Source organism: Aythya ferina, assembly GCF_964211825.1.
Source record: "Aythya ferina genome assembly, chromosome: Z".
Taxonomy (NCBI): Eukaryota; Metazoa; Chordata; class Aves; order Anseriformes; family Anatidae; genus Aythya; species Aythya ferina.
In genome coordinates this window covers 35980361-35993268 of record NC_140299.1, presented here as the reverse complement: position 1 = coordinate 35993268, position 12908 = coordinate 35980361, and the positions used below count along the sequence as shown (strand labels likewise).

Genomic DNA, 12908 nt, shown 5'->3' with positions numbered 1-12908 from the left:
GTTGTTAGTACTATTATTTCATAGGCACTCTGACACAGAGGTGTGGAGGAGCACATCTACTGTTAAGCTCAGAGCCTAGTGAAATGCTAAAGTTGTGGTCTCCAGATATTTGTCTATCAAATTGCAGCACATTAATACCAGTATTTGCCAAACATCACCCTAATATACACTGGAGGATACCTTCAGCTTAATTCCATTTTCAGTCTCTCAGCTGAAGTTTAGGGTATGAAAGCTTAGCAACTATTCTAAAATAGCCAAAGGTAACACTTCAGAGTTGTAATTTTGTCCTTGGTTAAATGCAGAAATTCTTATTTGGTTGGATTAGAGCAATAATTGCACAGAGGAAACTGAGCAGAGTTTTCCTCAAGTTTACAGTGTTAAGTCTGAGAGCTTCATGCACATTAACACACATTCTCAACAGCTCTGTGAAGCACGGAATTATTTTCAGTCCTTATTGTACAACTGAAAGTCTAAAACTAAACACATGGACCAATTTCACGTAACAGTTCTCTGACAGCACTGGAAATCAAATCTATGCTGAGACACATCCTAGGACCTTAAACAGATCTCTGTGTGCTTTGGAAATGAGTATGATGTGACCTCAGTAACTTGGGGATCCCCATGAGACCCTGTTAGACTTCCAGGCCAAAACAAATAGTAATTTCTTGATGATCTAGAGTGAAAGCAGGGAGCTGTTTCTGGGAGAAGAAATGCCGAAGAAGCTGTGAAATTGTCTATACTGTCCTATTCCTCTAGAGGCTTCCTCATTTTACACAGTTATTTCAACTTCACGCACAGCTGAACACAACTACTGCTGTTCTTTTGCAGTTAATGTTGTGAGTCTAAATTATTTTCGTCTAATGTGTCTGGCATTTTATCCTTTTTCTGACAAGTGTTAAAATGATGGCACACATGGTCCAGATGCCTTCTATTTACTTAATCTCTGTAATTCATTATAGTCTTTGAAGAGCAAGCTTTACTGCACCTACTGGCTTACAGGAGCTGATGAGCTGCCTTAGCATTACCCTTTCCTCTACTCCACTCATCACACAGAAACAGAGTACAATATTGGATCAGAAAATTGCTGTAGTATTGGATAAAGCTGATGCATCTGCAGTTTCCTTTGAACCAATATATGCCGATGTCCATCATCATACCATATCTTTTCCTCATGGTTCAAGTTTGCACTATGGTAACTGTGAGCTGTTAACAAGCTTGTTCTGTCTCTGCACAAGAGATATGGTCAAAGGCCAGCTCCTTTCACTCTGAGAAATTAAAGTATGCTTGCAAGGTTGTTTTGATTTAGCAAGCATTTATTCCCCTACACCGCCTGAAAAGTTAGTGATAGAAGAGAATAGCTCTAGCTCTGAAGCTTCCTTCCAGCAGACCAAACATCTTTTGTGCCTCTCCTTGAATCACCTTCTTCATCATGCAACCCCATACACAGGCTGAAACTTCAGACATGACACTTTTTGCATTACTACAGGAGCTTGTGGTTTTCATACCCTTCTGATCTCTGGAGGGCTCAGGCAGAAGGTGATATATAAAATGTCTGTCTGGGACTGCCTAACTACAGTTAGTGCTATAAATTTGCTGAGAGTGCTTTAAGGTAAAATCACCCAGCAGGCCTTGATATAAATTAAGAAAATATGAGACTGCATAGTGGACTGAGTTCTGCTTACAATATTGGCAGAGTATTACCTAGCCTGTCAGTTGCAAAGGGCCATGGTTGAGTTTTGCCAAGGCTTCAATGCTTCTGGGTAAGACAAGCAGACACTTGAGGAACTTTGCAAACAAAACCTGTAATCACCACCAGCCTAAGTGGCAACTCAATGAGCACTTTAAGAAACTAAACTTTATACATAGGCACTTAAAATAGATGTTAAATCCTTGAAGCCTAGCCAAGGTATTCATGGAATTCTCCTTATGCAATTAACTCACTGTAATCACGCAAACTGTATGTTGTCATTTCCACCATTAGATGCCTCACTAGTCCTCAAGTACTTCGTGTTGTCAACCATTATAGCCTTAACGGTTACACAAAGCCATAACTAGTCTTGATCTCACTGTGCATAACATACAAGCTTTGGAAAAGGCCTGTGGACATTTGAGTACTTGATGCATAACATATAACAGTTAAATTTTACAGTTGGTTAAATTTTAGTGGCAGCTGACAGACAGAGCAGTTTGCACAGCTCTGATGTGAAGGACATGGGGGACCCAGTGGATGCCAAGTTGACCACAAGCCAGCTGTGTGCCCTTGCGGAGAAGGCCAACAAGTTCCAGGCTCCTTTAGGCAGCATTGCTGGGAGGTTGAGGGAAGTAATCCTTCCCCTTTCATCAACACTGGTAAGCCAAATTAAGAGTCCTGGGTACATCCTTGGTTCCCCAGTACAGGAGAGGCATGGATATACTGGAAGCATTGCCTGTAGGTGAGATTGGTCAAACCTGGTGGCAGAGGGTGCCCAGATTGGCTGTGGAGCCACCACAAATATCTGTGGAGATATTTAAACCTGAATGGACAACCTGAACAACTGGGACCTGAACAACCTACTCTAGCTGGCTCTGCTTGAACAAGTATGGGACTAGAAAGTTCCAGACAGCCTCAGCCATACTGTGATTCCATGATGTCTCACAGTCTCTTAAGAAGAAGAAGAAGAAGAAGAAGAAGAAGAAGAAGAAGAAGAAGAAGAAGAAGAAGAAGAAGAAGAAGAAGAAGAAGAAGAAGAAGAAGAAGAAGAAGAAGAAGAAGAAGAAGAAGAAGAAGAAGAAGAAGAAGAAGAAGAAGAAGAAGAAGAAGAAGATGATGATGATGACGATGACGATGAGTGATTTAGATATTAGACAGCTGAGATCTCAAAAGTGTGTTTAGCTCCAGGATTTGAATAGAGAAGACATAATAGTATTAGTAAAACATTTTAGATGCATAGCAGATTTTTTTTTTTTTGAGCTAAAAATTTGACTTTAAATTCCACGCTGCATCACTGCATATGGTACACATTATAAAGGACAACTGTCTAAAATGCTACTCAATCGTGCTCTATTACTAGAGATTTTTGCATAAAAATGCACAAAGTACAACTTTTGCTGTTAGATGCCCTTACTGATCTTTTCAAGGCATGCACCCTTGTTAACTTCACCTGATATTTTCTAAACAGAGCTAAGGGGTCTTCTTTCTTGTTTCTTTCACTTGCCACCACTCACAGGCTAATGGCAGTGTGCTGGTTTTATATGCAGATGTGAAATTGATTAGTAATGTGTTTTCTATAAATGACCTGGTTCAAGAAAAAAAGTCCAACACACATGGGTCATAACTAAAATTGTACTATGTACACTTAGATGTGACTTGAAATTTTTTGCAAAACTTGGCTAAGTTATTCCTTTATATCTGTTCATTATTGATCAAATCCGTTAACTTAAGTGGATGTTTAGTCAAAATCTTATTACCTTAAGCTCCTTCACTATTTCACTTTAGCCCATCAGTCTTGACTGTCTTCATATATCAATAGTTAGATATTACTATTAAAGGTACATAGCATAGAATTGATCTGTACTTTACAGTGCACAGAAAGATTTTTTCACAAAGCTGTTCCCATCTTCCACAATATTTTGGGCCAAACAGTGAGGCAAGATTGCAATACCTTTTGGAAATTTCAACTCTGCATTTGGACTATCAGTTTACAGATTAATAAAATAATGCCTACAGAGCAGAAAATCTGAACTTAAATTCTAATTTTCTTAGTTGCATAGCAGGCTAGTTAGTAGGCTAATTGCATAACCAACCTACTAGTGCATTACAGATAATTAAGACTAGGTTCATTTCAATAAAAATGGAGTCAGATTTATATAGTGCTTCCTGGGAATGTGCCCTAATTCACTGCTTAATATGCCCAGCTTGAACACAACCTGCTTTTGTGCTGGGAAGGGACCCATATGTACATAGACCCCCATATACCCTGCTCCCTGCTTTTACAAAATCTATGCAGTTTTCACAGCCTATTGATATGACAAGCATAGGGCACATCTTGGGGTAGAACTATTACTCAGCTTAGATGGTGCCATCTAGAAAGACCTAAAAATGCGAGCCCAGGAAAGAAGACCCCTACCAAGGAAGGGGATATTTCAAAAGGGATTTTTTTATTATTATTATTATTTATTTATTTATTTTTTTGTAATCCACAACCTTTGTGTTCTTTTCCCATTTCTGTTTTTCACAGTCTGACTTTGAAATAAACAAGAAAGAAGGCAAATATATAAACATATATATTTAGCTGTATTCAGCAGATGATAGCTTGTGCTGGGAGACTTTTTAATATTTTTTTTCTTTTACAGAGAAGTTTGATAATTAGGCAGCCATATAGAATTTTTAAAATGCTTCTGAAATTATACACCTTAGGATGCAGGATTTCAAAAGTTATATCTGCCAGTGAAACAGAATGTTGCCTTCCATCAATAAAATGTTAAAAGGGAATGGAGTCAGAGCTCTGTAGACAAAGCTTTGAACTACCTGGGATGTAAAAACAGTCTCCAGTTTTCTTCCTTTCCCTAATCCTATCACTGGAGCTTTAGATGCAAATTTTTGTCAGCCCTTTGTCTTGGCCAAATAAGGTTTTGATCTTCCCATTTAAAGAACAGAGTGTTCTTCAGGGATCACCTGGATGAGACAGAAAACAGAAGCACCAAGAATACAACATGTCAGGTCTGTTCCCAAGTCACAAAGTGATGGCATTTAACAGTCTTTTTGACTCTTTGTGCATTCTTTCTGGCCCTATTTGTGGAAAGACTCATTTTCCCCCTGTACTCAGCTCTGGTGAGGCCGCACCTCTAGTACTGTGTTCAGTTATGGACCCCTTGCTACAAGAAGGACATCGAGGTGCTCGAGCAAGTCCAGAGAAGGGCAGTGAAGCTGGTGAGGGGTCTGGAGAGGAGTGGCTGAGGGAGCTGGGGATTGTTCAGCCTGGAGAAGAGGAGGTTTAGGGGTGACCTTATTGTTCTCTATAAATACCTTAAAGGAGGCTGTAGTGAGGTGGGGGTTGGTCTCTTCTCCCATGTGCCTGGTGAGAGGACAAGGGGGAATGGGCTAAAGTTGTGCCAGGGGAGGTTTAGGTTGGATATTACAAAAAACTTCTCTACCAAAAGGGTTGTTAGGCACTGGAATAGGCTGCCCAAGGAAGTGGTTGAGTCACCATCCCTGGAGGTCTTTAATAGACATTTAGATGTCGATCTTAGTGATGTGGTTTAGTGGAGGACTTGTTAGTGTTAGGTCAGAAGCTGGACTCGGTGATCTTGAAGGTCTCTTCCAACCTAAATGATTCTGTGATTCTGTGGTTTCCCTATGTTCTAAAAAACAACTCCTCAGCAGGGTGGGAGTGGGGCAGCACTGCATACCAATCATCTTTTGCTCTAAATCACACATAATTTTCTCTAAGATAGTTGCTGTATATTTGCCCACCCTACAAAAACAGTACAAAATAATAAGTCAGTAATAATCATCTGAAGGTGCTCCATGACACCTGAGCAGATATGCTCACTGCAGCACACAGAGAGGCCTCACAAAGAGCAGGGAAAAAGTGCAAGGAGGAATGGGAAGCAGAGAGGAACTGCTCTGGACTGACCACAGTCCCAGCTCCTTAGCCCCATGGGCTGTTTGGGGAAAGAGGAGTCAGGAGAGAAAGAGTGAATTTGAGCTTGGGAAACAGGGCAGGAAAGTTGATATTTTAATATTAGTCATTTTCATTTCTCACTGCCCAATTTTAAGTGATAATAAATTGATTTTCTCCAGGTTGAATCTGTTTGCCTGTGACAGTAACCAGTAAGCAATCTCCCCATCTTTATCTCAACTCACAAGCTTTCTCATTGTTTTCTCTCCCAACCCACTTAGGGACCGTGAGGAAGTGGTTGGATGGGTGTCTGGCTCTATGTGTACAATAAAAAGTATAAAATGAAATTAAATGCTGAATTATATAAAACAAAATATTACTACAAACTACTAGCATTGTAGTAAATGCTACTAGGTGTTTTTTTTTTTTTTGAAAACCATCCATCTTTAATGGGAAATACCATGTCTCCACAAGATTGCATGCTGGTCTTTATGATGTGCTCAGTGTTCAGCGTACCCTGTTTATGAGAGCTATTATACATATGGGTTGCAATTCAGAGAAGCAATATAATAATGTAAAAAATAACCTATATATATATAAACATTTGCAGGTCAGGTTTGAAGAAAATGCTTTCTGAAACAAAATTCTTATTAGCTCAAGTTAGTACAACAGATTCATGAGCAATAAAATAATAATACACAACACTATTCCAGTTATTCTCTCAGCATTTATTTGAAATATCAATATTTCCATGATACAGTTTATACATAAAGCAGTAGGGAATGTCGTCATTTCACATCATCCAGTACTGAAGTGGCACATTCGAAGCAGCACATTAAACCTCTGAAAGAGTCTGTATAGTTTAGATAAATAGAACTCTGGATAACTAAACTTACAGAACTTTTGCAATTTTTACCAAAAGAACGCTGAGAAGCTAGGCACAGCACTGTACACACCAAGTGCAGTAAGGAGGAAAAAAAAATGAACTAAACATATGGGGAAGTGTTTTTGCATATACAGCCACATATCTTTAATTGCTCAACACAAAAAGAAGTAAGTTTTATTTAGTCCTCATTGAGGGCAGAATATGCACAAATGATGTTCGAAGAACACATGGTAGACAGAAATAAAAGAAGGGAGGGTTGTGTTTGGTTGGTTTTCTTCCCCATTGAATGAGTTTACAAAGAATATCTGGTTCTTAAGCAGCATGATTTTGTGCCAAAAATTGACAAAAAACAGTTAACACTTAAGCAGTTTTATCCCCTATCTTGCCCTCCTACTGGCATTTTGTTGAGCATGCTCAATGTTTCTGAAGGGCAAATTCATGTGGTTTGTGGTTCAAGCTTTTTATTATAGGAATCCCCTTTTTATGGTTTACAGTTTACTTCTGGATGGAAATAGGCTTTTAATAACAATCAAGAATACAAAAATGAGCATAGATCAGAAGGGCACACAGTACAGTGGTTCACTTTCTGAGAAACCAGAGGGTCTACATTTATACTGTCTCTGTGAGAATAGCAAGCCATTTTGGTCAGAAGACACAATTCTGGTTAGACAAGGTTAGACCTGTGTGAACTGTACCATAAGGAAGGGAAAGATGGAATGGCAAGAACTCTTCCCTCTTTTTGTAGAGAACTAAGATTGAAAAGTAATACAGTGGTGATAGGCATTATCTTCCCAATACCGCCTTCACTTCCTGCTACTTCACCATGAGTCATCTGTCTGGCTTGCCATTGCCTTCCCAACTCTGCCTCAGCAATAGCTCTGGTTACCACCAGGCCAGCATGGCCAAGTGACCTAACACTGTTTTGGCTCACAACATTGTGTTGGCTCAGAAGATACCACGCATCACCACTACGTAGTATGACAACACATAAACCAAAGATGCTCAGTGGGACTTGATGACTCTAACCACTGCAATTTGCACTTGTAAGGTGTAAGAAGCAGCATTTGGAAAGCAGTGGTACTGACATTACTATCTGGGTCAGAGGTGGTGAATCAGCCATTCTAATTGGGTAAAGGAACTAGAATATCAACATAATTGATAGGGAAGAAGCCTGACTGGCCATGAAGCATCCCTTCATACCAGTTTTCATCAATCTGGTTAGTAAGGGTAATAATATCACCCTCTTTAAATCCCAGCTCCCCCTCATTTTCAGGTTCAAAGTCATACAGAGCTCGGCAGCATGGCTGATCCATGTGAGCACCTGTGGAGAAGAAACAGAAAGAAACAGCATGTTTAAACTCTCAACTGCTACAGTATCCATCTAACCCTCATACTTTCTACAAATTTTGCTGTTCTGATGTAGTTCATATGGTGATAACAGTCCTTTGACAGCATCTAAATTTGGACTGCTAAACTGCATTAGAAGGTAGTTTAAAGCTTTTGGCAGCCTTGAGTTTTCATATGTGGTTTCGTTAGTAAATGAGATTACTAAAATAACTAACTACAGTCAAGCCCAGCCCTAAAAGAGAGGCTACTACCAGTTTGGGATCTGATTTTTATCTGTTTACAAAACATGCAAAATGAAACAAAAGCCCAAATATGTTTCCATCCTTACTGGCACAGAGGCTTTGTCTGTGTCTCAGGTAAACAGTGAAAGGGGTATCTTGAAATGAGAGTGAAGATTTAACTATGCCTTTATTTGGAATCTTCACTGGTACAGATATACTTCAAACAATCATATATGTTTATAATTTTCAGAATTTAAAAGTGAGGTTTCCAAAGACATTTTCTCCCCATTGAAGATTGCAGGACCATCAGGATAGATTTGGAACAGGTTTGAAATGGAAAGTTTTCAAATATGGTAGTTGATAAACATCATGTACACCCTTTAGAATGGCTGATAGATATTACTATAAGTTATTAGTTAGTTTAGATTTTTATAGATTATACTAAATTAAGAAATATTCTTTTCTTCTTGCCCCACCCTCTAGCCTCCCAAGTTCCTATAGCTTCAAGCCTACCAAAAGCATAACTGTTCCTGGTCAAAATAATTAGAATTTATCAGAACTAAAATGTATGGAACTTATATTCCTACCTGCCTTCCCATAGTAGAAGTTCATGTGCTTCCAGTGGTCAGAGCAAACTGATACATGCCATTACCCTATAATGACATTTCTAGGAATATATATTCCAGCTTTTTCATATGTACTGGCTTCATGATGAATGGGTTTCAAATTCAGACTTTTTACATACTCATTTCAACCACTCTCTGTAGCTAGAAGATCTACGCTTCAGCTACATTTCTATAGATGTCAATACAGTAAGTTTTTCAATAGAAGACTTAATTCATGAAATTCTGTAGTGAAACCTCCTTTCATTTCTTTACATACTGCTCACTGTTTATTTTGCTGGAGAGATAAAGTTAAAGATAAGACAGCACACATCTTTTATTTTTCATGAAGTCTATTTTGCTGGCATTAACAAGCCTTATGATGCCTGTTTGGTATCCTCATCTCTAGCAGCTGAAACATAAAAGACCTAGCTATGAAAGGTAAACTAGAACTAAAATTCAAATGAACATTGAAGCTCTGTGCTTTGAATGAATCATCCCAAATCTACATTAAAGAATTGTCAGAGAAGAAGGCAGTTCTCTGAAACTGATGAGAACCTCAAAAGAAAGCATACCCATTGAAGAAAACACTAAATTTTGCTCTCTGAAAAGGAAAAGACAAATGCTTAAAGAGATACAAGAATATCAGTCTGTACTACCTTTGCACAGACAAGTGTTCATGACACCACAAAAACACAAAGGAAGAAGAAAATTCTGGTGACAAGACAGGAAGACCTTTACTATGCGAGACTCAAGCCACACTTGTGAACGAGGAATCCCCAGTATACATGTAAACCCCCATGCATAGTCCTCAGTATAACCCCCCATGTCTTGCCAGCACAATGAGAAAATTACTACTTTAGAAGGCTATGCAAGACAATTTCCAGTTGCAGGTGCCAAATGGAGATACTGTTGCTGCCTATACTTGGGAGAACAGTAAATATTCTCATCAGGATACAACAGGAAGGAAGGAAATCCTGACAAAAGATCTAGTGAAAAACAACTATCTTGCAATACAGGAAGTGCTAGCAATTGTCATTGAGATCAACCAGAACAGCTGATGTCAGGGACCAGAAAGAGGACAACCAACACTGTAACACGGAATTAACAGACCATCACTGTGAGAAACAAGTGACAAGGCTTAGTATGTGCTGATATGAAATAAAGTACATTGTTAAGACAATAATGATGCATGATCACATGCATCATTATTGAAACACAAATGTTTCATCCTGCTCCCAGCTGGATGGAAAACTCACTTGGCTTTGTTCTTGTTTTTAGTGATTTTTAATTTCAGGCTGCATATAATACCTGTCTTTATAGAGCAGGATAAGATTATGGAGTTTTGTAGGGTTTTAGGATTTTGCATGCTCATGGAAAACTTACAGTTGGTCTTTGGGTTTTCTAAACAAGTGTTTTGTTAAGATCCGTATTTTGAGGTGAATTTAGTATGGCAGCATCTCTTTGTGTTTCTAGTACTAAGGAAACTTTTGACCCAATGGCAGATTTAAAGCAGTGGATCCATGTTCACATGCCTGAGGATGTGAATATTTCAGAAAGAATATTGTTTTGCAACTGGACCATGTCCTTTGGTGGAATTGGTATAGCTAGTTCAAGCAGTTCACCTATACTATCCTCATTCTCATTTTCCCTCACCAAGGAACTACTCTCTAGGAGGAAGCATGGAACTTCTGCATTGTAGAGAAATTCATCCAAATTTGGCTTTCCCCCATTTACTGCCATTACCTGCTGGTTTGGGAGTGGTGGCATGGGATATTCCTCCATTGTGCTGAGTATTGTCACCAGTTGTGAAATCCAGGCTCATACGAGGTTTGGGCTGGTATTCTCTTTTGGGCTGAGATGATGCCTCTTTTATTCTGCCAAAACATATCAGTTGAATGTCAAGAGTTACTTTCTTGTCAATGGATGAGATGCAAGTATCTTTATTTCCAAGGCTAAAGTTAACATCCATGAATCAGCCTGTCTTAAAAGTTTTGGGATTTGGAGCAATTTTTATTTAACGTGTTAGTTCAAATTACCAATAACAACCTGATGCAACTGTGCTATGAAGTTATTCATTTTTCTTTTCCCCTTAAGACATAGTGTTTTGGCCAACTTCCTTTTGTCTAAGAATAACAAAGAGCTTATAATGGAGAAAAACCTGTGATATGATCTAGCAATGCTTAAAGAAGGACTGTACAAATAACTCTACCTTCATTTTTAGCTTGACTGAAACCTGTTATTTTGCTGCTATTTTTGGCAAGCCTTAACTATTCAGCTGGTTGATGCCAACTCTTGTCATTTTGTGAGGAGACTGTGTGGGAATGTATTGACTTTTGCTGTATTGACTGCATTCATCTGTAATTTAGTATACTTGCTTCACAGAGATGCACAACTCCAGTTTTCCTGGATTCTCAAAATAAAAATATTATGCATCATTCATGTTAATGTATTCTTTTAATTGAGAAGCTGAGAATTTCTAAGAAAGGGTACATTTTCAGATTCATAGTTAATGTTGATAGAATGAGAGCAATTTATGCAGAACAACTTCCATAAGAAATTCTAATACCACTTAGGGAAGAATACTTGAGTCAAGACCTTTGCATTTAAAGTGCAGGTTGGTTTCTCTAATCTTCCCTAGTCTGGCCCCACAGCTGCTGTTGGATGCACCGTGATTTATGCATTGAAAAAAACTGCTTCAAACTTAACCAGTTTTGGTCCTGATAACAAGAATCTCTTCACCATCTAAAATATTATCAGTATTAGTCACTCCCCCAAAATTGATTTTGTTCTTCAGAAATATAAAACAGAAATATATTCAAAACAAAAGTAATGAGGTTGTCAAAATAAACTTAAACAAAAAGGCTTTGTTGTGTTTCATTCAATTACAGTTCTTTTTTTTTCAAAACAGTAAAGCTTTGAATAAAAAAATACTTAATTCTATTACACATAATATTTCTGTGAAGGAGATACCATTTTTCACAGATTATGAACTTGAAGGTGACAGTTTTAGTGACTTCCTAAAATCTCTCCAAAAGCTCAGCATGAGCCTTGTTTCTTCAGAAAAGAAATATCTCCAAGGAAACTGTTCTTGCTTCCCAGCTGCACTGTCATGCTACTCCTTCTACTTGATGAAAAAGAGAATTTAAAAGGAAAAATCTTTGCTGACCTTCTAGATTTTATGAATTTTACTCTAAGTCTTCCAATGCTTGCCAAGTCTCGTTTCCTAGAATCACAGTATTTTAAGGAAGTTTAAGCCTTCCATTAATGTGTAGAATGCAAAAAGGTTATCTTTTGGAACTTGCTAATTATGTGATTATGAAGACAGAGACTGTCTCACCAGGCAACTGCAAATTACGGTTTATGTGTTTTAGAGATATAGATAATTCTAAGTATGACTGAGTTGAGGAAAGCATCTCAGCTCACCAAAGCTGTCAAATGTGATTTAATTGAAAGCATGTTGTTATAAACATTGTAAGTCAGTGTTACATACATTTTGCATTCTACTCATAGGTTTTCTGCGTCTGTAAAACATAAAAAGCAATTCAACAAATTTAAAGGAAGTGTATTACCTGTCTTCCAGCTTAGAAGTAACTCGTTGAAGGATCTGTGTGGCCTGCTTGTGGTACTCCAGCTGGGCTTGTACAAGAGCAGAAAGCTGGCTCACTTGTTCGATCTGAGGATTGACATTAAAACATCGTATCTTAGGTCAGTACCAACACATCAGCAGTAGAAAGTAAAGACCACTTTCAGGTTGACACTGCAAAGAGAGTGCCTTTACTTTTCACTCAAAAAAATCATCCATCTTTGTGGTTCATAAATAGCTACATATCAGCCTTCATGTATTACCATGTCTGGTTATGATCGGATATGGAATGGTGACTGCAACTTTTCTCTGTTGATCATCTCCATGGCCTATTTGCATGAACAGTAGCCTACAGACCTACTTCATTCAAGAAACACTGTGAAAGTAAAAATCAGACTGTAATGAAAACATAGTACACCATCTCTGCCCCACCCTTAGATGGACACAAAATGGTACAGAGTACAGTCATGCTTCTTATGCATTCTGGGCTGTGAAATAGACAGAAACAGGAAGATGTTACATCCTTTTGTATGTAGGGTATTTGTAGTGAAGGCAGATAGAATTCTACTTTGTGAGGGAAAAATCATCCAAAGCTCTTCTGAGGATGCTGTAGTTCCCAGTAGTTCACACAATACACCTCTCAATGGTGTCATGAAGGCCAGGACT

General features: G+C 38.4%; 1 protein-coding gene across 1 annotated transcript in view; it reads right to left on the bottom strand.

Moving 5' to 3' along the window:
* Positions 1 to 6307: 6307 nt before the first annotated feature.
* SH3GL2 (SH3 domain containing GRB2 like 2, endophilin A1) overlaps positions 6308 to 12908 on the bottom strand; it is a 94484-nt gene continuing 87883 nt past the window's right edge. Inside the window, exons 7-9 of the mRNA XM_084504874.1 lie at positions 12229 to 12332; positions 10403 to 10533; positions 6308 to 7807 (exon numbers count right to left, since the gene is read on the bottom strand). Of these exons, the coding sequence (XP_084361000.1) occupies positions 7608 to 7807; positions 10403 to 10533; positions 12229 to 12332 (435 nt within the window). The 3' untranslated portion in view covers positions 6308 to 7607. The remainder of the gene's footprint in view (positions 7808 to 10402; positions 10534 to 12228; positions 12333 to 12908) is intronic.